Consider the following 27,285-nt stretch of genomic DNA (forward strand, 5'->3'; position numbering starts at 1 on the left):
CTTATTGAACAATAATTTCAATAATTCTATATGTTTGGCATAAAAATAGAGTGAATACAGGTGGTACACTTTCTGATAACATGTCATTTTAAAATAGACCATTTAACCCTGAGTAAAATTTAGTTGAATCTCGTATAACTTAAAAAATAAAGTTTAAAATGGCTTAACTTATTCTGATGAGTTGATAATGTAAAAACACATGTTGTCATTACTTATTGATCATGTCATTTTTTACAGCGTACATTCACTAATATATTTATTTACTTATTATTTTGCAAATGCAATATTTGTGATGCAGTGAAATTCATTCATTTTATGTTCAAATAGCTACTTTTTAGGCCACTGTCCAAATCAATATAGGCACAGGACATGCAACACAGTGCAATACGTTGTAATAAACAATATAAAAGGCCGATACATCTACATCTGTCCACCGATCTTCTGGGTTTGTAGTGGTAAAATAAACAGAAATCGTTTCACACCATCTTACCCCAGTTCATTTAAATGTTACAAATGTGTCCAGTGCAGTTCTCCTGGACTCTACATTTCATGTTTGCTCCTTACAGTAGCGCAGCCCTGCGACGCGTCATGACGTCACTGCGGTGTCATTTTGATTTACACGAGACTCCAGCTGTTAACACTGACTCGGCAAACAGAGTCGATATGTGTGCCCGTGGGTGTGTGTCTTCGCCACGTGATCCAGCTCGCCAATGTCCTTCTACAACCCACTCAGCATCATGGCTGCGGATGCTGCGGATGCTCTCCTCCCGCACCGCATCCTTGGACCATGCCTTCTTCCCCTGCTCCTGCTGATCGCCTCGGCTCTCCCCACACCGAGCCACGGGCTGCTGGGCTTCAGACCGGAGGCCACGGGGGGAGATCTGTCCGTGCAGGACGGGCTGCTGAAGGCCACCGAAGGGACGCGGTTCATGTTACGCGTGTACTATGCAGCATCACCGCAGAGGCTCAACCGGACCGCCAGCAGCTCCGGTGGAAGAGCCGCGCCGTGGATCGCCTTCATAGAGGAACCGGAGCCGGGCAGAGAGGGGCAGGTGCATCCCAAACGCAACTTGTGCGTGGAGGAAAGCGCGAGGAGCTCGGATATAGAGCTTCTCGGCTCTTTCAAGTCAGCCTCTAGTCAAAACTCCATCCTGGTGGAGCTGCTCGCCAAAGACCTCCGGAGAGGAGAGAAAATCAAGTATTACTCAATCTGCGCCTTTGACGGGATCAAGTGGGTGCATTACCGGACGCGCGACTTCTGGCTGGCGGTGGTGGAGCGGCTGCCGCATGCGGACGGGTGGCTTCAGGCGGGTCTGTCGGTGCTGTTGCTCGCGCTGTCCGCGCTCTTCAGCGGGCTGGTGATCAGCATGCTCGCGCTGGACCCGGTGGAGCTCAGAGTGCTGCAGAACAGCGGCACGGACATGGAGCAAAAGTACGCGCACAAGATCGAGTCGGTGCGCAAACACGGCAACTACGTCCTGTGCACCTTAGTGCTGTGCAACGTGTTTACCAACACTTTCCTGGTGGTCTGGATGTGCCAGATCCTCGGAGGGACGCCCGTCTCCACTGCAGCGTGCACTTTTCTCATCTTCTTCATCGGAGAGATCTTTCCGCACTCGGTTGCGTCCAGGCACGGGTTGGCTATCGCGTCTAAGACCGTGTGGCTGACCAAGATGCTGATGCTGCTGACTTTCCCCATCACATATCCCATCAGCAAACTCCTAGACAATATGCTGCACCAGGAAATCAGCAACTTCTACACCCGGGAGAAGTTACTGGCTATGCTGAGAGTTACCGACCCGTATCATGACCTGGTGAAAGAGGAGCTGAACATCATCCAGGGAGCTCTGGAACTCCGGAGCAAAACGGTGGAAGATGTGCTGACCCCTCTCAACGACTGCTTCATGCTGGCCTCGGATGCCATTCTGGACTTCTACACCATGTCAGACGTGATGCAGAGTGGATACACTCGCATTCCAGTGTTTGAGAACGAAAGGTCTAATATTGTTGATATTATGTTTGTTAAAGATCTGGCCTTTGTTGATCCCGATGACTGCACCCCGTTAAAAACCATCACCCAGTTCTACAAGCACCCGCTGCACTGTGTCTTTAATGACACCAAACTGGATGCAATGCTGGAACAGTTCAAGAAAGGTAAGATGTTTGTCACCTATACTCTAGTTAGGCTATGTGAAGTTCGAACAAGTGATACAGAGAAGTCAGTGTGATTTCTTAAACGGATAGTTCACACAAAAATGAAAACCCATCATTTACTCACCCTCCATTCATTCCAAACCTTTATATATTTCTTTCTTCTGTTGATCAAAAATATATTTTAAACAACATTGGAGCCCATTAACTTTTATTGTAGGAACAAAAAACAACACACACACTCACACACATAGATATGCATACATTTCAGATATGCAGGGTTGCAAAACAATGAGTTCAGGAGTATATGATGAACTGTCCCTTTAAGAATATATTACAATGGCAGTGCATGGGAGAACATACTGTACTTCATGAAATTATAGATGAAAATATGCTGGTTAAATGTGATGCATTGCCCTTCCATTTGTCATTGCCCTCTGGCTATGTGGTCTATATAAATATAAATAAATATATATATATATAATATTTTACATTATTTTATTTTGACATGCATTGCACATTAAGGATTTAGCATCAGCCTCATCGTTATAACTTCAGCTGACATCTGCATGGCTAGAGGCTGGACTTGAATAAATTGAATTTGTTCCTATGGCAACTACTTTAATTCTGTCATCACAGTTCGCCACGACAGCAGGGATTGTTTGCGTGGAGACAAGCATGTTTTGACACACTTTTCTTTTTCTAATACTGCATAAATGACTAATGCCAATAAGCACTGACATTTGTGGAATGCAGGGATGCATACAGTTTTCTCTTGATCCTGCCTTGCACAAATCCTAGACAGTGATGTGATGCGTTCTGACGCCTGGTATGAAATCATAGTTTGGCCTTTACTGCATCACAGTGGCAATTACGTAATGATGTCTTATTGAGATTGATGGTGTTTTCTACGAAGGCACGGAGTCAATGCTACAGAGCGGCAGCAGGGTGCAGAATGCCTTAATTCAGCATAATGCAGTAACCTGTCAGATTTACTGCTCTCAGTGGGTACAAGATTCACCAGATTTGCCATATCCGCAGGGCACAAATGTTCGCAAGCAGTAAAATAGTAAAGGGATCATCAGCAGTGTCAGTTCCATAACCGCTGTAGAAAATCCAGGGCAGTTTAAGCAAAGTCCCAGACCAAAAATAGGATTTTTTTTTTTTTATCACAGACTGACACCGCACTGCACTTTAACCCTGGATTGAGTTTAATCTTTGAGCAAGACTTCAATTTATTGTCTACCCCACAGCAGAACTGTCTGAGGGAATTCGTTCAATTTAGCACTGAGGTCAAAGTTCGTCTAGTGGATTGCTCTCATTTTTCAGTAATCGCTCCATTCAAATAAACAGTCCTAGGAACTGTAAAGGATATGGAGTATTAGTGATGTTGATGTTGTTCACTGTCAGATTGTATCTTTAGGGGTGCAACAGCATGTCCCTGGGGCAGTATACCTTTTAAAAGGACAACTTACCTTTTTTACCACTAAAAGGTGCATTGTAATACTCTTAAAGGAATAGTTCACCCAAAAATGAAAATTCTGTCATTAAAGGATTAGTTCACTTTTAAAAAAACTTTTGCTGATAATTTACTCACCCCCATGTCATCCAAGATGTCCATGTCTTTCTTTCTTCAGTCGAAAAGAAATTAAGGTTTTTGATGAAAACATTCCAGGATTTTTCTCCAGGATTTCTCTCTTGAACCGTTGCACTTTGCTGGGCACCAAACGGTTCAAGGTCCAAAAGACCGTTTCAGTGCAAACTGCAAACTGTTCAAATGGCTTTAAACGACACCAGACGATGAACAAGGGTCTTATCAAGCGAAACGATCGCTCATTTAAAAAAGAAATGACAAAGTTTAAGTTTTATAAGCTCAAATGCTCGCCTTGCTCTGTTCTGTGTGACTCTCCTGTTCGAACTCGTTCATCAAAATGAACGAATCTTTTTCCGAGTCAATTCATTCATTTCGTTCGTTAAATGAACCAAATGACTCGAAAAAAGATTTGTTCATTTTGATGAACGAGTTCGAACAGGAGAGTCACGAACGTGCATCACAGAACAGAGCAAGGCGAGCATTTGACATTATTAAACTTAAACTTTGTTATTTATTTTTTAAATGACCGATCGTTCCGCTTGATAAGACCATTATTCATCGTCTGGAATCGTTTAAAGCCCTTTGAGCAGTTTGCACTGAAACTGTCTTTTGGACCTTGAACCGTTTGGTGCCCAGCAAAGTGCATTATATGGAGAAAAATCCTGGAATGTTTTCATCAAAAACCTTAATTTCTTTTCGACTGAAGAAAGAAAGACATGGACATCTTGGATGACATGGGGGTGAGTAAATTATCAGCAAAAGTTTTTTTTAAAGTGAACTAATCCTTTAATTACTCGCCCTCATGTCGTTCCAAACCCGTAAGACTTTCGTTCATTTTCAAAGACAATTGAAGATCTTTTTGATGAAATCTGAGAGCTTTCTGTCCCTCCATTGACAGCTACACAACTACCACTTTGACGCCTCAAAAAGTTCAGAAAGAGATTGTAAAACGAATCCATATGAATTGAGCGTAGTCAAAATTTTCTGAAGAGACTCAGTCGCTTTATATGGTAAACAGATTGAAATTAAAATTTTATTCACATATAAACATTCATCAAGACACTCATCAGTTGTGGTAAACAGAAGTTCAAACATGTTCGCTTGACGTGCGAGAACCAATGAGGTTCATTCTCGTGTTACGCATCACATTTGAGCTTCAGAAGAACCAATGAGTTTTTTTCTCATACATCAAGCAGGTTCGATTGAGCTTCTATTTATTTAACCCTTTAAGGTACTAGTATGAATGATGTCCCTTTAAGACTACTGCCACAGACAGATTAATAATGAATGAATTACTGTCCATCCCTGCTGCAAACGTCCCGACATGCAAACTATTGTACATGCTTTTTATTTTCAGTTTTAATATAGCAAATATTTGGCAAAGATTATGACAGAATGAATTGACTGTGTTCTTTGCTTTTCTGTAAGATTTTGTTAAAGGGCCCCTATCATGGATTTTTGAAAATGACCTTTCATGTAGTGTCAAACATCCTGCAAAGTTTTACATCTGAAAGTGCACCGTATATAAAGTTATAGTCTTTCTAAAGTAAGAGTCGACTCCGAGTCAATTAAATGAATTGTTTTTCAAACAAGTCATAAGCCGTTTCGTTGTGACGTCAAGACGAAACATTAGCATATTGCGCGCGCAGACACCAGGGAAAACTTGAACCTCAAACGAGGACTGCGAGATACTGAACAGCATCATGTCGAGAAGAAGCTGTGCTCTACAATGTGAAGGTAAAGCCAGTTTTTTTTCACTGCCCAAGGACGAGCATGTGAATAATCAGTGGTTAAAATTCATCTTTACCACGATAATCACAGGAGTATAATCCTAAACTTTTGCTGTGTTCCCTTTATTTTACTGACGACTTCTTCTCAAATCTCGGAGTTCAATGCAGGATTCGCAAACCGCTTGCTCTTGAAAGATGGTGTTTAAAAAACGTAGTTTTGAGTTTGATATTGTGTAGGTCTCCTGCTAACTGGCTAACTCATGTTATCACTGTCTTACTGAAATACTTCTGCTGATCAGCTGTGGGCCACTATAACCTATAACTGTGTCTATTAATGCAGATTGTCTGTCGTTCTCACTAACGTTACTTTGAGGAAATATTTGTTTTACCAACGTTTATGTTACATCAGTCATTCACTATAGAGCTCGGCTAATGTATACATTGCACACACGCACTGTTATTGATGTTTCCACGTGTTCACCGCAATATATTAGAAAAATACTCGGTAAATAAATGATCATCGCATGTCCTTTTGCGATGGAGGTTCGGGTTGAATGAATAGTTCTTCCAATGTTTCATCATCGGACTCGCGCTCGCATTGATATGGTAAAATCGACGTCATTGTTCGTTACTTAGGGTGTATTCACACCAGGAAAGTCCGAAAGTTCACTTACTTTGGTCCGGACCAAATATTTTTTTTTTTTTTTTTGGTACGGTTTGCTTTCACACTGCTCTTTTTGCAAGTGAACCAAAATTTGTAAACAAAACCACACGTGTGCTAAGGTCGTCCATTCATTGGACAAGGATTCTCAAGTAGGGAAATCAGGAAGTGCAAAAAAGGCTTAACGTAAATTAATGCAGCATCATCCTTGTATTGTAACTATCGTTACATTATATGAACTGCAAATGTTTGTTTTTTTTGCATCTATGCGCGATTAGACTAAAGAGAACGCTCTGTATGTGAATGTCCTGATGCACACACTCATTCATTCATTCCATTCCAATGATGCACACACGACGCGCAGAAAGACGCGCAACAGATGTAATGTAGTAGGCTACAACAGATCACTTACCCATAACGCAACTCCGACTACGGAAGCCTGTTAACTCAAAGGCGCAGTGCTTTCTTGCAATTGGGTCGGTTTATGTTCACACCGTAAACGAACCGTACCAGAGTTCGTTTGGAACCGTACCGAGACCACCTCTTCAGCTGGGTCTCGGTTCGGTTGTTTGGTCCGCACCTGAGTTTGATTGCTGTATTCACACCTGCCTAAAAGGTCCGCACCAAGGGGGGAAACGAACTAGAGTTCGATTCAATCGAACCAAACAAGGCAGGTGTGAATACACCCTTAATTTACGGTGTTGGAAGCCTCAGGACAAGCAGAGCTAACGTTGTTATGGCAATGGGCGTTTTGGTTTTCGACGGACGCACGCGCGCTGTATGCGGTAAGCCAATCACAACAGACTGAGAAAATGTCTGGCCAATCAGAGTAGAGTTGCTCACGGAAAGGAGGGATTTAGAGAGATTGATTCATCTGACGAGTCGTTTGAGAATCATTGAATGTGGTGATGTGCAAATGTATATTATAAGGAAATTAAACTGTTTTTTGACCTTAGATGCATATTAACCTGTTGTAGGAGACTCCAAAACAACATGAGGAAACTTTAAAATAGCCTAATAGGGGCCCTTTAAATGATATAACAAAAAAGGCAGCGGCTAGTGCAAATAGTGTCAGATAGTATTTTGCACCTCAGTGTAATTGTAGTATATTATAAAATTGAATGCAATAATAACATATTCAGTGTATATGATTATATTTATTAATATCATAAATGGATGCTGCCTTATTGGGACATTCTCCCTAAAGGCCTCCCTAATATCTACTCCTAACGCTCTATTCAATTCCCAATAGGCACTTTATTTCCACTTTTTGAATATTTTTTTGCCTCAGAGCTGACATGCAATGGGAAAAAGGCGGATCAAAAGCTAACGCCACCCGCTTTACTCTCTACACCACTGATCCTGTTATCAACGGGATTTCTTTTGTAATTCTGCTGGCTCAATCAGACAATGGCGGTTGTTGTACAGTAAATAGCCTCTGCCAACACGGCGGGCTATTTGCACTCTATTACTCACCCTCATGTCATTTCAAATACACAGTCTTGGATTTCCTTTTTTTTTTTTTTTTTTACATTATGATACTTCACTCTGGCTGTCTAAATAAGATGAGCAAATGAGCAATGAGCTTCAAAAATGACCAAACATTTGCCAGTCCAAGACCATTTTGGCTTTGTAAAGACATTACAAGCGGGGTTTGGAGAGACACAAAGATGAGTAAATCAAATAGTCATTTTTTGGGTGAACTATCCCTTTAAATGAAAGTTCCTCTGAGTGCTTGTCTGTACAGAAGCATCAGGGCAGATTAGCTGCAGTTGTGACCTTTTGGTCCAATCAGTGTCTCAGCTTGGGACCGTACAGACAAACAGAGCAGAGCGAGAGAGACGAGGATCTGCTTCCTCACACTGTGAGCACCCAGCCTGACACGCTTTGAAGCCTCTGCCTCCAGTGAACATATTACAGCAGGGATAATGAAATATGCAGGCTAAACCTTTCCCTCTCCATTCCGTGAAATAAGGCAGATGCTGAACAGCAGGTAAAGGTGAAGTTGAATATAATGACCTTTTTCTGGAGACTGTTACTGAAGTGGTAAAACTGTCAAAATGTAGCTGTTCTTTCAAAATAGTAAAGCCATGAGTCTTTTCAGCACGTGACAAATGCTCAGTTTAAAACACACATGGGTAATTTGCCAAATAAAAGATTCTTAAAGAAACATTTCCCCTTCATGTCATTATTTATTCTCTGGAACAAAAATTGAAATGAAATTGTTTTTGACTCAAACATCAAACAATATTAAAAATGTTCAAACATAGGCACCATGTAAACTATGTGATTAAGGCCTTGCACAGACTAATACATCTTCGTTTGAAAACGCATCTTTTTCACTCTGTTTTGGCCTTCTGCCCATAATGAGATGGCGTTTTTATGAATGAAAATGAAGCTTTCATACATTTGAAAACGCAGTTTTCGCGTTGTAGTGTGGACTGTGAAAACTGAGGCTTTTGAAACCGATGACGCAAGTTTAGTCATGTGAAGCATATTGTACTGATATATATTCATGTTTATACCGGTATTATGCCTGTTATGCGCTGTTCACTTTAACACAGTTGATAAAATAGATTAGCCTATTTTGTACACTCTTCAGAAACTTTTGAAAAAAAATTGAAAATGCTAGTGTGGACCGAGAGCGTTTCGAAACGAAAACGCCACCTTGAAATGTATATGGATTAATGTAGACACAGCGTAATTTAGACACAAAAAATCACATGATCTGATTGATCAGCACTTGGTTGTCAGCCTCCACAATCCTCTCTCTATTGTTTCCTATTCTAACTATGCTGGTCTGTTCTATAAAGACAAAAAGCCCATGAAACACATTTCTGTTATGACAACTCTAGGGGTGTTTGGCATGATAATGGATATGACAATTATAAGCTGCAGAATCACTTCGGTTTGACATTTTGCTAACAATTCCATTGGGATTTAAAGCAGGAATTCCGTTTTTGTCAAACAGCGACCCCTAGAGTCACTGTGGAGTACTTGTACTGTCGTGAATAGCACTCACGCAGAGATGGCTCGCACTCACGGCCGGATCCCCTCCGCCTGTACACCGGTACTGTTCAGTAGGATGGACGCTGTAACGAGTGGAAATAAGGTATGGCCCCTTTAAGAGCTGCGTGCGCCCTGTTTAACTGTCGGCAGTCTGTATTGTATGTGCGCCTCGAACACCACATGTATACGGCGCCGGGTTATTTCTCTTTGATGCTTATTTTATCAGAATTTTATCAGATCTGTTTTTTGCCTTAAAGCAATTCGTTACATCGCGAGACCTGATATCACGCGACACTTCCTGATGCTGCGGCCGGCGGCCCGCCGGCTCAAAGTTGCAAGTGTGATTTTTCCGCTCACATGCGATAGGGGGGTGCGAAACGACCACCATTCAACCCGAAAAGAGTAATAAAACCATTCAATGACTCCGAAGCTGTTCGGTTGAGGTAAAAAACCCGCATAGTTCACCTTTAAGCAGAGAGTGGTGCTGAAAACCAAAAACATTTACTGCTCAGGTTGCTGAGGCTTTAAGGATCTGGTTTGGTGAAAATTGGGCAAACTATTTAGGAAGAGAAAAAAAAAAATCAAAGTGGCGAAATATCTAGTTGTGCAGAAACTGAAACAACTCCAAGGAATGAAATGGAAGAATTTAGTATCTCTTTCGTTCACAAGTTGAGAAAATATGTGAAACTTTGAGCTATTGGTGGTGCTAGAGAATTATAGGTGTTGCCATAGACCCCATTGCAGAAAACATAAATTAATAATCTAACAAATATAATAGGTGCTTGTATCTTTTAGTGCTCGGTCCCCAAAAATCGTTGACATCACTGGATTGATAGTTCTTATTTCTTACTGTATTCTGAACGAATAATCAGACTTTACATTTACTGACATTGAAGCAACCCACAAGCCTTGTCATTTCAGAGATACTCTGACCCAGTCGGCTTGCCATAACAATTTGGCCCTTGTCAAAGTCGTTCAGATCTTTACTCCTGCCCATTTCTCCTGCATCCAACATGTTTTCTACAAGAAATGATTGTTCAATCTACCTAGACCTTGACACGTGGCCTTGTTAGGAGACAATCAACAACATTTGCTTCACCTATGAGTGGTCATAAAGTTTTGGCTCGTCAGTGTTCATACATACACATCTCTATCTCCATATCACTTAACATAAATCATTCATTTACTTGCAGTTCTTAGAAAACAGGCATTTCCTTCATCAGTTCTCCTGTGTTTTTCTATTTTCAGCTACACACTGTGCTTTATTTAGCGTTTGTCACCATACTGCTCTGCCACGCATCACATGAGTAGAGTATAGTGCCAGCTTTAATGAGTTCATTTGCTGGCACAACAGCTGAGGGAATCGCAGGGACATCCGTGTGGGGTCCGCGTGTGTGTTATATAATAGCGTAGTGATGTAATGCGGTTCCCTGCACATCAGCTTTGAGGAGTATATGGTGCCGAGTGCTGCATTGCCCTTGCTCTCCACCTGACTCCTGCAGAATTCTTCACTTTCACTCCGTGTGCACCGCTACCATGGAGACCACAGTGAGAGAGAGAGAGAGAGAGAGAGAGAGAGAGAGAGAGAGAGAGAGAGAGAGACTTTACGTTCTCTCTATCAAAAGGTTGAGGATTATATCATTTAATCCTCTTCGTCTGAAATCAAGGTTATTATAGGTTTGCATAGTTTTTATTTGAATATTTCCAAATTTCCTTTACATTTCAGTTTGGTTTTAGTTAGTTTCATTAATGGTTTTGTTAGTTTTAGGTTTAGTTTAGTTTTTATTTTATTTTGTGAACACATTTATATTTATATTAGTTAACAAAACACTTCCAGGGTAAGGTCCTTTAATCCCAGCAAAGTTGAATGTTTACAATTTCCAGTTAACTTTTGTGCAAACCTCTTTATAATAAAAATTAAATAACTGTTTGTGAATTAACAAAGAACCAAACAAATGCAATTTAAAAGTATAAAAGTAAAAATGATTAATTCATACTCATTAAAGATGAAATCTTGTTAAACATATGGCGTATAAGAAAAAAAAATGATTGATATTTCTATGATTGATATTTTAAAATATTATTCTATACCGATACATTTATGCTTAATGTCTGTTGTTCGTTTAACAGTCACACTTGGGGTGTTCGGGTCCAAATGGACCCAAAGGGCAGGATTCATATTTAAAAAAAAAAAAATCATAATCTTTTTTTTTTTACTTGTTTTTTTTTTTGTTTTTTTTTTTTTGTTTTTTTTTTGGTGTTTTGAGATATTTTATGATTTATAATTAATATTTATGCAATAATTATGACCCATTTTTTCCCATTGAACATAATAGAATTTTTTTATTATTATTATTATTATTATTTTTTTTTTAATCAAAGCTGTATTACATTTTAGAGTGAAGCCTAGGCCTCATGAAAGCAATTTTTGAAAAAATATAGATGCCATCTGGTGGACACACTGAGCATTTTTATCACGCAATAGCACATTTTTACCACTAGTGGATTTACAGCTCTCTGTAGAAAGGCTTGGGGATTCTAGTGATTTTTGCAAATATATACCAATTTTTTTTCAGGTTGTTGATTTTTAAAATATAATAACAGATTCTCAAAGACTATTTTTGTCTTGTTTTTTGTTTGTTTGGTTGGTTTAAATGGTAATTTGAAGTGCCAGTTTTACTTTATAATACAGATTATTATAAATATATAATACAGTGTGTGTGAGTGTGTGTGTGTGTGTGTGTGTGTGTGTGTGTGTCTGTTTTGCACTCTTGATGTTTTAGAGATTCACCCCTTCACCGTTGAGTAATTTATTTCTGCATTCTGGCTGATTTGTATATTGTATGCACAAAAAAACTGTTTTCATATTTTTGACAATTTCCCATTCATTTCCAATGTAATGCGGGTCATTTGGACCCGAAGGTCCTAAGTGTGAGTATTTTTTTTTTTTTTTTTTTACAACCACTTAGACTATTCAAATACACTATTCTATTTGAATAGTCTGTGTTTTCATATTGAATAATCTGTGTTTACATATTTTTGACAATTTCACATTCATTTCCTATGGGGGTCCATTTGAACCCGAAGGTCCTTAGTTTGACTATTTTTTTTACAACCACTTAGACTATTCAGATCATGTCCCCAATTTTTTTGGGTGTTGATATACCAAATACCAACAAAGTCACCAAATTTCGGACCATTCCGAAGAAGCTGTGATTTGTAACATTTTTTTATTTGATTCGGGTCCTTTTGGGCCGAACAACCCCAGAGGGTTAATATCATATAATCATAGTAAATATCAGACCAGACATTTTGTTTATTTTTGTTTACCAGACATGTGTTGATAATTTGTCTATTTGTAGGCTAGATATGCTTATTGTTTTTTCCGTTTTCTGCTCAATGTGGTATCCTGTCTCATATGTGTGGTATCTTGTTTATTATTAAGTTTCACATGAGATGATTAGCCTATCTTACCTGGAATCAAGGTACATCTGTATTTGCGTAAGGTCTATGATGGAAATACTTATTTGGCCATTTCGGCTTATTAAGGCTGGTTCACACAGAAAGCGTTTTTGCTTTGCTTTTTCAGTGGAATGGGGAAAAAGCGCAAGGTCTCCAGGCGCGTCTTTTAAAAGTTGAACTTATTTGAACTCGAGTGCCTCATTTTCATGCGCAAGACGCTGCAAAAGACACGATCGCAACGGTCAAACATGTCCATCTATCTAATTCAATGAACAATATAAGGAACATTGTGTATGTGATGAAAACATAATTTAGCTTTTTGTGACTTTTTTATTTTATTTGTGCTGCTGCTGTTCCTTTAAGATTCTAATGTAAAAGCCCACTTTGCATGTGAAATGAAATAATGCACTTTGCTGCAGAAACAATTCTGCTGGTTTGCTGTTGGTGCCAATATAGATTTAACAGTTACATATTTCAATAACAGCCTCTTTGCAAAGATGCCTTGCATTACATGAGATTGATAAATCAATCTGCTGAAAGTTTTTAGCTATAGTTTTTAATGTTGGGACTCTTCAGACGGATCTGCTAAACATTGAATAGCCATTGTTAAAATGGTATTTCATTCAAATGAAGTCATCTATTGGCAATCACAATGTTGTGGAAGTACAGAACAAGTAAATTCTGTTAAATTGGATCAATACAGTAAAAACAATAGCTAATATTTTGATAATAAAAATGTTTTTTATTTCAATATATTTTAAAATGTAATTTATTCCTGTGATGGCAAAGTTGAATTTCAGTATCTTTACTGTATAAAGTATTATTACTGTATAAAGTATAAAGTCTTCAGTGTCACATGATCCTTCAGAAATCATTCGTATGCTGCAAGAAACATTTCTTACTATTATCAATATTGAAAACAAGTGTTCTGCTTGATATTTTTGTAGAAGCCATGATACTTTTTTTCAGAGTGCCTTGATTAAGTTAAAAAGAACAGCATTTAGTTAAAAATAGAAGTCTTTTGAAAACATTATAAATGTATTTACTGTGACTTGAATGAATTCTTGCTGAATAAAAATGATTTTTGTTTTAATGGCAATGTATATATTAACACAGGAAACGTGATTCTTCCCAATATGAAACATAGATCATAATTATTTAATGAAATTGGGGAGTATGAACTAATGAAAGCCCAATAATGCCTGAGCAGCTTAAAATAGCAAATTGCAGATTCCAGGTTTTTAGCTTGGTCAGCTTTATCGTCATAGCCGCAGGGATTCCCAAACCCCATTGCATAATCCTTCAACGCTGTTTACATAAGGTCAGGTCTGGATCTTCGGAACTGTCATGAACCTTCATATCAAGCACTCTTTATGGCATGCGACAAAGTTCAGCCCCTGCAACAACTATACAAAAGACGCACCTGAAACCACACATATACGTACAAAATGGACAGGGCTTCATTTACTAAAGTTATGTGACTATTGATTTTGCACACTTTGCATAATAAAAGCGTTTTTTATTGGATTGATTTAATAGCACTGCAATTTTGTGAAATTAGCTTTAGTGTGTTTTAAATGAGGATGGGGATCATCTGCATAAAATGAAATGCCACTTGCATAACCTGCCATGATGCTCCTATGTCTTTCTCTGGCACTGTAAAGGGAAATCTCATTTGGCTATCGTCCAGAGGGTCAATAATGAAGGAGAAGGAGATCCTTTCTACGAAGTCATGGGCATCGTCACTCTGGAAGACGTCATCGAGGAAATCATCAAATCTGAGATTGTGGACGAAACCGACCTTTACAGTAGGTGTTTTTGATATGTCTGTTCTTTAAATTTTCTCCAGCGCACTCATGCAAATCCTTGGCCTCATCTTTCCATCATTATTAAAACTCCAGATGAACATTCAGACATCTAAAAGATACAAAAATGGTGAATTGAAAGAAGAATATATTTCTCTAAACAGCCATTACAGAGCATTTGCCTGAGTGAAAACTTGCTTCCTCATGCATACTGCGACCCTGTTACAAATAATTACCACACTTATTGGATTCCATAACTCTGTGTTACTTGTCTTCTGGCAAATGTCCTCTGCAATCAACAGATTGCTTTTAATTATATTAACAGTGCTAAAAATAGGGGGGTTACCGTGTTGGGGAAAGTTACTTTTAAAAGGAATGCGTTATACTATTGTGTTACTCCCTAAGTAAGAAGTAAGTAATTGAGTTACTTAGTTACTTTTGATAGAAAGTAATGCAGCGTTACATTACTTTGGCATTACTTTTTTTTTCACTTGGGCTGGGCTAGGCTATTTTTGGCTAATGTATACAAGTCCCCTTCACACCATAATTGAAATGATCCTTCGATGATCCAGCGCCCACAACGTGTCTGCACTTACTCATGATTTCCCACAACATGGTGACAGAAGAGCTGTCGGTCAATAAATAGGAAACCATAGCAATGTGTGTTATTTATTTGAAAAAGTAACTAACATATATATTTTTTTCAATTTAAAAGTAATGCGTTACTTTACTAGTTACTTAAAAAGTAATCTGATTACAATAACTCACGTTACTTGTAATGCGTTGGTTCTCAGCATTGGTTCTTACATGTTTTACTGTGAATATTTCTTAAGCTAGCTTGGAAAGGTAAGTCTTGACTATTATAGCTCGTTGTACCATCACAGAGAGGCACAAAATCATTCTCCAGAACATTTTCATTCACAGTTCCTTGCTGGTGGAATGATCACCACCTTCATCCCGAATGCAGAATTCCTGACAACATTCAAAAGACAGCTGAAAACTCATCTTTTCTGTGAGCACTTGACCTCATAAAAAAAATTCTATCCTTTCTTTTTCCTTTAATCCTAGCTTATGCTACTCAAAGCAATGTCCAAACCTTGTATTTTGAGCACTTATTGCGTTGTTTGGCTCTTCATAATGACTCGCTTGCTGTATTCCTCATTTGTAATGCGTCTGCTAAATGACTAAATGACTTTTGAACATTTTTACAGTTAATGCCCATAAGTTATAGTTATTAATACCATCTTGACCTTTTGTGACAAAGTATCCCAATAGCCAGAAAGTGAGGTAGGTTGTCACAATGGGAACCTGCCATTAAATAGTTAATTATGTGCATTATAACAGATTATACATTTGTCACAATCCTAAATCACCAGCCCTGTCACCTTCAGCACTACATCTCCCAGAATCCTGTCTGGTCCACCACCTGTACGCATTCCACAATCATCACCAGCTCAGTCACTTCTCCTAATCAACAATTTTGCAATAAAACTTCTGTACAAAATAATAGGACTGAATCCTTAATCCTGACAAAATGGTTGAGCATTTTAATTCCAAACAAGTGTATCTGAGCCTTTTTGGCACAACATTTCCTGTAAATTGAATAGATCAATAAATAAATAAAAAAAATTCACTTGCCTCATTTTGTGCTGAAAAAGGCTCGATACAAAAATGGCCTGAAAATGTCCATTATATTTAATTCAATTATATGGAGTTAAATATTGTATAAATTACCTGGAGAACAATTGAACAGTTTTCTTTGAACCCTTTACTGTCTATACATCTTAAACATATTCTCAATGCTCTCGTTTACTGCTTCTTGGTTTGCGGTTAAGCCTACATAACCCATTGCTGTTGTGTCTTGGCAGCTGATAACCGTTCGAAGAGGAGAGTGTCTCACCATGAGAGGAAACAGCAAGATTTCTCCATATTTAAACTCTCAGAGAGTGAAATGAAGGTCAAAGTTTCACCACAGCTTCTGCTCGCGACACATCGCTTTCTAGCCACAGGTAATCTCAATTCCCAGATGTGGGAGAGAGAGTCAAGTGTGTGTCAACTTTGCTAATGATCAATTTAAGTTTAATAGGATTTCAAGTTTTATGAAATTTAAAATGTTGTTTTAAGTTTAAAGCACATACAATGCATGGCCAAAAGTATGTGCACACAATTATTTGACAATACTCATTTGGCGCAGCATTGAAAATCATCAATAAATGGTGAAAGATCACAATGCTGTGTTGCACTGTCAATGATTCTCTCTGCTCCCTTCCTGTTGGTAGAATTAGAGCCCTTTAAGCCAACGCATCTCTCAGAAAAGATCCTTCTGCGACTGATCAAGCACCCGAGCGTTTTGCAGGAACTCAAGTTTGATGAGAAAAACAAGCGATCGCCAAAGCACTTCCTCTTCCTGCGCAACAAGCCTGTGGATTATTTCATCCTAATATTGCAGGTGCAGCACTACGAGCTTTGAAATACACCCCGAAATGACTTTTATATTGAAATACATAAGCATTTTCAATATTGGACCCCACTGTAACTGGAGTAAAAGTGCTACTATGCTCAGTTTTCATGAATGCGAACTTGATTTCAGCAGTATACATGTGTGATTCGTCTCTCTCTGGCTGCAGGGTCGAGTCGAGGTAGAGATCGGTAAAGAGGGACTAAAGTTTGAAAATGGGCCGTTCACATACTACAGCTTACCTGCTATCATGGCCATCCTACCCTCAGGTTTGTTTACTGATATAAAATGCGCTTATTATGCTATTTTTAAGGTCTTCTATAACATGTTTACAACCATACAAGGTCAAAAAACACTTGAATATTCTCCTAATATACAATGCAGCATCACCTATTTTCTCAAGGTGTCTGAAACGGCTCGATAAAGGATTGGTCTTTTTAAACCCCTCCTTTCTGAAGGCTTACTTTGCTCTGATTGGTCAGATGGCCCAGTCTGTTGTGATTGGTCTACTGCTTACAGCGCGCATTGGAAACAAAGCGGCAATTGCCATTTCTGAATTTCAGCTCCGGATGCTTCCTCAGCACTTTTATACACAGTGATACAAACAGTAATGATGGCGTCATTGTTTGTTGACAGCCAATGAGGAACTTAGGCTGGCATTATGCAAATTCGTTAGGTTTGAGCAGGAAGTAATGCTGGACTTACTCATTTCAGGCAGTTCAGAATCGGTTCTTTCTTGTGGGAGGCATTTATCGTGCAGTTTGATCTTTTAAACTTTGCAGCCCTTTTACATTCACAAAACACTATCTTACACACGACATGAAAGGTAATATCTGAAAAAGCATAATAGGAGCACTATCAGAATTCATCACTGGAACTGAACATCATGAGTCTCATTTGATAAATCAACTTGAGTTTCCAGAATATCTTGAAGATTTTCCTGCATTTAAAATATTAATGAGCAATTAAAAACTGTGATATGCGTTGAGCGCGCGGAGCATACGTGACCCCTCTAGCAACGCTCTCCAGAGATAATTAAAGCAGAAAATCTAAATAGTGGCTATGTAAATCTTTGGAGAGTAAAGTCGGGTAATTACAGCGGGAGAGAAACTCTCGTCTGCCCACTCAGGCAAAAATTGGCACGTTATTATATAAGGATGGAAATCTCATAAGCTTAGCGTCACGAAAATGCAAAAATAACTCCAAGGATGGAGCCTTTAGCCCTTGTCGAAGAGATTAATTCAGAACAAATGTGCGTTAAATCTAAGTTAAACTAAGTGTCTGTGTCAAAGTCTGTCTCTCTGGTGAGGTTTATCTCTGCATCTCTCTCAGTTGATGTAGACACACAAAGCCACACCGCAGATGCAAACACACATTCCAACACACTCCGTCCAGGACCTCATTCTTTGCTAATGAGATATGACATTTAAATGGGCATCTAAAATGAAGCCAAAGAGATCCTGTGTGTGGTGGTTTTATTGCCTCACAATCTGTCAACACTAAAAAGTTTTTCCATTTTTTTCAACACTGAAAGTCCAAATTTTCAAGTCCAAGTCCACACTCCAAATTTTAAGTTAAATTGTCTAAAAATCCTTAAACAAGCAGTACTGTTTACACTGTAAAAAATTATATGATTAATAACTTATGATAACGTTTTTACATTGCTTTAACTCTGCTATACAAGATTCAACTCATTTTAGTGTTCAAACAGGTATAAGACTTCTTTCAAGTGAATGTATCTTTACTAGGAGTGTATTTTGTCTTAAGCTGAGTGTTTTAATTGTTTTATGCATAAACAAATTAAAAATAGCATATTAATATACATATATATTTCACTCAAAAGTGTTTAATTCATTACAAAACAACAGTTTGGTTCATCGAAAAACCTCTAAAAACGAATATTACCTTTGAAAAATGCATTAAAATAATGTCTATAATAGTATCAATAAGTCAAGCTATTACTTTTGAATGATTCCACCACAGCTAAGTGTACAAAAATATACAATACATATACAGTATACTGTACAGTCTAAATTCTGTGTAATTGTAGACGCTCGATATGCTGAGGAAAGGAGTGTCTAAATATCTGTGGCAATAATTTAAGGAATAATCAAGTGAATCTCTGTGATGCAGTCCACAGGTCACCATCGCGGAGCAGCGGTCTCAATCATTCGGATACCACGATCCACGGAGGCAGCCTGGGTCAACTGAGCATCAGTGCAGGACCGTATTTACCAGACTATTCAGTTCGGCAGCTCACAGACCTACAGATCATTAAGGTACATTTGATTATGCTGAGAGAATTTAAAGAACCCCTGTGGTGAAAAATCAAGGTTTTATTGTTGTTTATATATGTCTATGTGGTGTTTTTAACCGTGCTTCAAGACAAACCATGTTCAAATTCATCAATCAACACCATTGCTGAGTATTTTCTCCTTAAAACTGCAGTGAACCAAAGACAGTCTCAAAAATGTGGTTTAGAACAGCCCCTGTTTCATACCGTCACAAACGTGTATCCACGGGATGGGGATTTTCTCCACTGACTTTCTATGATGTTCAGAACATTTCGAATGATGCTGATTTTTAGAAGGCAGCTGAGACTCTGAGAGTGCAAGAATGCAAATTTTACTAGCATTAAATTCAGTACAAAATATGATCATAATGTACAATTGTACTTTCCATTTAAATAATATAAATGACGTTATGAATTAATACTTTTATTCAGCAAGGACGCATTAAATTGATACAAAGTGTCTAAATACATTTATAGTGTTACAAAATATTTCTATTTCAAATAAATGCTGTCATTTATTTAATCGAACAATACTGAAAAATGAAACATTTTCCACAAAAATATTAAGCAGCTAAAACTTTTTTCAACATTGATAATAATAAGAACCATTATTCATATTAGCCTAATATTAATATTATTAGAATGATTTCTGAAGGATCATGTGACACTGAAGACTTGAGTAATGATGCTGAAAATTCTGCTTTGTCATCACATTTTAAAATATATTACAATAGAAAACAGTTTTCTAAATTTGTAATATTTCACAATAGTACGGTTTTTACTGTATTGGTATATTAGATGAAATTGCAATAATGGGAATATTTTTTATTTTATTTTTTTTATTCAAAATATAATTTCTTTTGAGGCGCAATATGACCCAGACCCAGCTTTCTTTGTTGAGAATGAACCAAGGACTTGCATCAAACTTTTATTTTCAGTGTTCTCTTTGCTCCAAAAAAACCCCAAATACTTTTTAATAATAATAAATAATGCTTATGTAAATATTCTAATACTACGATAGAAACCTAGTATTATGAGATATGTATTGAAAAATCGTCTCAATAGTTTCTGTCATTCTTTCCAGATCACTCGTAACCATTATCAGAACGCCCTGACAGCTACACGCATGGACATCTCTCCGCAAACACCCGATGCAGACAGTCGAGCTTCTGGGGAGAGAATGACAATCCCAGAGACACGTTCCAACAGCATCGCCCTTCCTCTGACTGAACCGCGGCCCTGTCTGACCCGATTCCACCAGCACAGACGGCCAGACAGCACCACCACCCTCAATGAGAGAAACCGCATAGTCCGTGAGTGCATTCGCTTTTCCTTTATAGAGTCCCACTTTCTCAGGTCTGTTTAGTTGTTTGTCAGGCAGCAAATAAATATTAAAACAATTTGACGCTGAAATATATTTTTACTCTGGAGCTAGATGACAGTCAGCGAAAGCTTTATATGACAGACTATATGAGCTCATCTATAAAGGCTCTGATCTTTTATGAAGTTGGCTGTTTGAGGAACACTGAGAAAGTTGTTTTATACATTTTGAATATAGTCAAATTTAATCATAACCATCAATTGCCCATATTGTGCTCTTTTAAAGGGGTCATATAATGGTACATGCACTTTTTCAAGTTGATTGTACTGAAATGTGTGTTGGCAGTGCCTGTACACAACCATCATATAATGATAAAAATCCATCCAGTGGTTTTGTTTTAATCTCCTTATATGTTTTCCCCTGCCTCAAATCGAGCCGTTCGACCGTGTGACGTCACACGGTCGGACGCCCCTCCCGCGATTGTTGATTGATAGGCGCGTTTCAACACAGACCCGCCCTCGCTCGTGAGAGCTGTCAATCATAGTCTGCGCGGACCGGCGCGGTCATTGTTGATATGCTGGAGCACTGTCTATGAGCAGAATGGCGTCTAAGCGATTGTGGTGTTCTGTTCTTGCGTGTAATAACGAACACAGTCATTTTAATGTTCCTAAATCCTAACCGCTGAAGACGCAGTGGCTGAGTTTGTTTTCGAAGGGAATATTCCCCACGAGCAACGTCAATCAATGCTTTCATGTTTGCGCGAATCATTTCTCAGCAGACTGCTTTATAAACGAGGGTCAGTATAAAGCTGGTTTTGCTAAGCAGCTGCTCCTGAATAAAGAATCGGTACCAGATATTCGTGTTCCTGCTGAACCTCTAGAAGAACTGAAGTGAGTGTTACGTTTTATTAAACTTTATATTAATATTTATATCTTTGCAAATCGCTTCACGATGAATGAGTCTAAGGTTTACACTCAGGGTACATTACTGCATGTTTTCTATGTACGACGTTCTCCATATAATTCATAATCCCACGTTTATAATGAACAACACGTTATGGTATTGTGTTACAAACGTGTACGCATAGAACAGAGGGGCGGAGTCAGCAAAGCTCATGATCATTTAAAGTCATATGCACTGAAACGGCGTGCTGAAAACAGAGCTGTTTTTGACCAGGTAAAATAAGTGTTTTCTTACAATACTAATGAGAATTTTTAATTAAAGTATATTACAAACTTTTAATTTAGACCCTAAAGAATGATATTAGCTTGTACAAAAATGGCATTATATGACCCCTTTAAAGGTTCTTAATTTAATTTTTGGAGGTCCCCTACAATATGCATTCAAGGTCAAAAAACACTTACGTTTTCTCATAATATGCATTGCACATCACCTAATTTCTCAACGAGTCTGAAACGGTTCGTTTGAAGATTCAGTCTCTCTAAACCCCTCCTTTCTGCGAGTTTACTCTGCTCTGATTGGCCAGATGTTCAGCCCAGTCTGTTGTGATTGGTCTACTGCTTACAATGCATGAGGGAAACAAAATGCCTATTACCACATCTGAATTTCAGCTCCGGATTTTCCTCAGCACTTGATACACAGTGATATAAACAGGAAAGATGCTGTTGGTTTTTCCGTATCAATTCCAGCACGAGTCCTCACCCTTTTGAAGTGCATGCAAAGTGGATTTGCAGCACTGAAAATGTCGACAGTCTCAGCTACAACAACTGTGTTTGAGGGCGAGGCAATGTAGACGCTCACAAACAGCTATATTACACATATTAATATTTGAAAAAGCATAACACTTTAATCTTTGTGGAAACCGAGGATGCAGATAATGCATGTTGATGATGATACATGTAATAGAATTAAGACGTTTCTTACAGCTTCCAAGCGCAAAACAAGACAGATGGCCGAGGCCGGACTCTAATCCTCTTAGCAGTAAAACTAATCAGACTTTGTGTGACAAATTTTAACTCCGATTCTTAAGCTAGAAATCATTTATAATGTCAAAACAGAGACAAAGTTCAGTTTCCACTAATAAATGGAATCTGTCTTAAAGTGTACACAGGATCAAATGCAGGGTAATCAAATTACGCTGTTAAACAAGATCACATCAATGTTTGCTTTTATATCAAAGGCTACTGTAAATATTTAATGTACTGTGCATGTAGTACTGATAGCAAACTTCACAACGTTGTTCCACCATCACAGCCGAAATTCATTGCAGTTTTACTTCAAATCCTAATGAAATCAAAATTGTTTGGCTTTTCGTCCAAGCTTGAAGGCTTGAGGTTGTCCGAGAGGTCGTGTATTCATAAAAACTGTCAAAACAAACTTGACCAAATATACATATATGGGCCTATATGCATTTAAAATGTCTTTCTCTGGATCAAAAAATTGACCAAAAAAATTGATGAATATATATTTTTGTCCAATAAATGCTTTCTATAATGAAAATATCTCCTCAGTCAGAATTATAAATACCACATGCCACTAATCGAATAATACAAAAGTAGTCGTAGATCATTATCAGCAAACAATTTGAAACTTCCCGTTTCAATATATGTGGCTCAACTCAGAATTGCATACTAGCTAACTGCATAACATTGCATATGTTGCAGAAATAGTAACCTATGCTATTCCAGTCAACAAAGGGCAGAAAATTGTTTGCCAAACCATTTCATTTTCATGTGAAAAGACAGTTCCTAAAATTGACTTAAAAACTTTGATTGTTCATACTTTTTTTTACTCATACATTTGTAGGACATAGTACTACAAACTGATGTCTTGTTTTTTTTTTTTTGCTGTGTGATCAGCTGACTGTGTCTCTCTGTCTCCCTCTGTAGGAAGTAAGTCAGATGGACAGAAGAGCCCCAGTGACTCTGTGTTCCTCCGTATGGATGACATCCCATATATAAGAGAGAATCGTGTGGAGAGAAAAGAAGGAACTGGTGAGTGAATAGAAGGATGAGTTCTGAAGCAAAACCATGACAATATTATTATGCACCAGTGATTACCTCATTACCTCATAAAAGGTACTAAAAAATGAAATCAAAAGTTGCATTTGGAACAAACTGCTGGTCAGGTGAACATAAATCATTGTCATTATTTCATAAATCATTTTCAAATTCTAAACAAATAGTTCACCCAAAATGTCACTATTTATTTCTTTAAATATATTTCTAACCCGTATGCTGTCCATAGACACAAAAAATGAGAGAATTTTTGAAGAATAATCCGTGTTTTTTTTCATGTTTCACAAACAATACTCAGCCCGTTCTCATCCCAAAGCGTAATATATTGACTCTTTTGACAAAGCGTCTATATTCAACGCACATGGCACCCTTTAGCGTCATATGAGACGCAGATATATGGCGCCTCCTAGTGGTCTAACCCTAACACTACCCCAGACCTAAACCTACCCAAAACCGAAGCGTGTTATATTGACGCTAAAGGGTGCCATGTGCGTTGGATATAGACGCTTTGTCAAAAGAGTCAATATATTACGCTTTGGGATGAGCGTTGCAATACTATATGATTTCAGGGGAATTTTGACTATAGTTTTTAATCATGTACGGTTGTATGGACTACTGTTATAATACTTTTGCTTGCTTGCGTTTAACCGTATACAGGTTAGAAAATGACTTGAGACTGGGTTTGTAAATAATGACTCAATATTCATTTTTAGGGTTCTTTTAAGAAGGGTGGTGGTCTGCTCTCTGAGTAAATGCACCCAAACTTTCAAACATTGGAGTAGCTGTTTGACAGCGAGAGGGATGCTTGACAGACTGCAGGGAGAGGAAATGCATACGCTCTAGTCTCTGTTTATATGACCTGCAGAGGAATGCTGACATCAGGCTACAGAACTGTCCGTTTCAGCTCTGCTTGTTATGACTGGAGGTTAACAGGACTTACTGAATCAGGAATCAATGAATCAGAGAACAGTCACTATCACTCGCCAGCTCAGTTTGTCATGTGATCATGGCCTGCTGTCATAGTGTGTCCGATCTATTTCAGATGCATCGGCCGTACCCGTGGAGACGGACCTGTCTACATCCCAGCTCATCAGCTCTTACTCTCTGGGAGGCTCGGATGAGAACCTGGGGAAAAAACTGCTCCGGAAACTGAGTGTGTATCAGCTGCCAATCACTTGACTGAATCAAACACACAACCGTCCCTACTCTGCTGCAAAATGTGTCTATATTTGGGAAATCCGCCCCGTAATGACACGACACCTGAGTTTAGAGCTGAACACACACACACACACACACACCTGTATTTTCAAACTCCATCTGTTTCCTAGCAACTATAGCCAGACAAACTGCAGCCCACATATCTGATTAATAAAAAAAGACAAGTCACTCAGAACAATGTTATTTGCGCAAGTAGGGCATATTTCTGGGCCAGAAGCCTTTGTTGCTCCTGGAACATTTTTTATTTTTTATTTTTTTTTTTATCAAGAATCATCCCTGCTGTTAAAAAAAAGATTGTGTGGGAGGCTGGTGCTTCAGCAAAACTTCTTGACTAGCCGACAAGTCTTTCATGGCAACACTTTACAATAAGGGTCATTAGTTAACAATAGTTAATGTATTAACTAACATGAACTAACCATGAGAAATCCATTTGTTACTGTATTTGTTAATATTTGTTAATGTTAGTTAATAAAAATACAGCTGTTCATTGTTATTTCACAGTGCATTAACTAATGTTAACAAGATTTGAATAAAGTATTAGTAAATGTTGGAATTAACATTAACAAAGATTAATAAATGCTGTATACATGTAGTTCATGTTAACTAATACAGATAACTAATGTTAACTAATGGACCTTATTTAAAAGTGTTACCACTTTCATCATCAATTTCAATGATGTTTCCTACTTACATTTATGTATTTGGCAGACACTTTTATCCAAATCAAATGACATTTTATTTAAAAGACCCTGGGAATCAAACATATAACCTTGATTTTAATGGTGCCATGCTCTACTTTTTTAATATATTGAAGAAAAAATATATATTGGTCAGATCTATTGGCCCCCTTGGTAAATATGAGCAAAGAAAGCTGTGAAAATAAATATTGATTTATCCTTTTGATCTTTAATTCAAAAATCTAACATTACATTGAAGTAAAACAATTGAAAGTGGGGGGAAATCACATTTTGAATAAATGTTTTTCTCTAATACACATTGCCACTATTCGCACCCCTGGAAATTATTATGAGTAAGATATTTCTGAAGTACTCAAATTCAAATTCTGCATCTTGTTTCAAATCGAAGGCATTCCTAATTCAATTTGGAATAGAGCTCCATGTCCTATTTGCTAAATCACTGTCTCGATCAATCAGTCATATATGACCAAAATTACAAAATTATTTAACAACTGACAACTTTTCATTTAAGATATTCAGGTCAAAAACTATATATAATAATCAAATATTTTATCTTTATTAATTAAATACATAATATGTAATGTTCATGTTTGTTTTATTTCAAACATGAGTTTATCAAACTGTCAATAAATCAAACCTCACTCTCCTGGTTATTAAAGGCCGTTTACACAACACCTTTTTTCAACTAAAAACGGAAAACTTTTTATGTGTTTTGGCCGTTAATTTACACAACAACAGCGTTTTGGGAGCTTGAAAGCGCAAACTTTTAACGAGCTTCAAAGTGCAAGTTTTTGAAACCGATACCGTTATCATCTCAGTGTAAACTACAAAAATGTGAATTTTCGTGAAAACCGTGATGTCATGCGCATGTGTATTACGTGCTCAGTCTATAGGCGCGTAAAAAAAACAAAAAAAAAGTCTATAGGCGCGTAGTGTTTTTTTACAAAGTGGCAATGCCAACTACTGGCCTGGAATACATAATACAGTATTTGTCATCGTCTTTGCGGACCTGTGTTGAACGGGAATGACTTCGACAATGTTATCGCCTGTACGCGGAAAACGCAAAATTATCCATCGACTGCCAGCTTTTCATTTAAGATTTTCATGTCAGTTCAAAACTAGGCATTTTACATTTCCCTTTCTACTCTCCAGGCAACAAAAAAAGAAAGAAGTCTCGTGATGGAGATAAACCTTTGGAGGACAATCCTGAACATTCTCAGGTGAAGACCTAGCATTCATTTTATGGGTTTGCTTCTCTCTCGCACTCTCCTGCTTCTCCGACAAATGTGAAATCCTCTCCAGCCTTCCTCTGGATCTTGAGAGAGAGAGAGAGAGAGAGAAAGCACAACCCGGTGTACACAGACCACCACAACAGGATGTAGCATCATAAAGCCTCGTCTTCAGCATTGAAACTGGACGACGCTCAATGGCTGTTTCAACAAACCTGAAACTTTCAACATGCAGCAAGACATGCTTTTTTAAATTGACGAAATGCTACATAACCATTGATATACTACAGTTTTGATGCCGGTTTATGATGATGTCATCTCCAGTCACTGTGGTTATGACAGTCTGACCTCTGACCCGGGCAAAGCCAGCAAGCACAAGCCTGGATACATGAAGCCAACCATCTGACCAATGACACGGCAGAACCTTTAGTACGTCTCTAAACGTGGTCATCTGTCAGTAGAATTCTCTTGAAACAAAGTGTTTATTGTGTGATTTTATATCATATTATGTCAGAAGTATTTGTCAGGCTGTGCCTGGAAATCAATTAAGATGAATTTATTATTATCAAAGCACTTTGAGACAGATCAGACCCATTTATTTCATATTCTGTTGAATAGCTAAATGGTGGACATAGGGAAAAATACCTATATTAGGTATAAGTGCTGTCAGATTTTTTT

At 38.1% G+C, this 27,285-nt stretch overlaps 1 protein-coding gene across 1 annotated transcript; it reads left to right on the forward strand.

Moving 5' to 3' along the window:
* Nucleotides 1–629: 629 nt before the first annotated feature.
* Nucleotides 630–27,285, forward strand: LOC130106375 (metal transporter CNNM1). Its single transcript, XM_056272460.1, has 10 exons — nt 630–2,154; nt 14,272–14,415; nt 16,281–16,421; nt 16,692–16,861; nt 17,040–17,139; nt 19,004–19,149; nt 20,248–20,476; nt 23,334–23,438; nt 24,505–24,615; nt 26,531–27,285. Exons 1-10 carry the CDS (start codon nt 711–713, stop codon nt 26,608–26,610), a joined length of 2,670 nt encoding a protein of 889 aa, XP_056128435.1. The 5' UTR covers nt 630–710; the 3' UTR covers nt 26,611–27,285.

The sequence above is a fragment of the Rhinichthys klamathensis genome, unplaced genomic scaffold (assembly GCF_029890125.1).
Source record: "Rhinichthys klamathensis goyatoka isolate OS25496 unplaced genomic scaffold, OSU_Roscu_1.1 h1tg000338l_1, whole genome shotgun sequence".
NCBI classification, from domain to species: domain Eukaryota; kingdom Metazoa; phylum Chordata; class Actinopteri; order Cypriniformes; family Leuciscidae; genus Rhinichthys; species Rhinichthys klamathensis.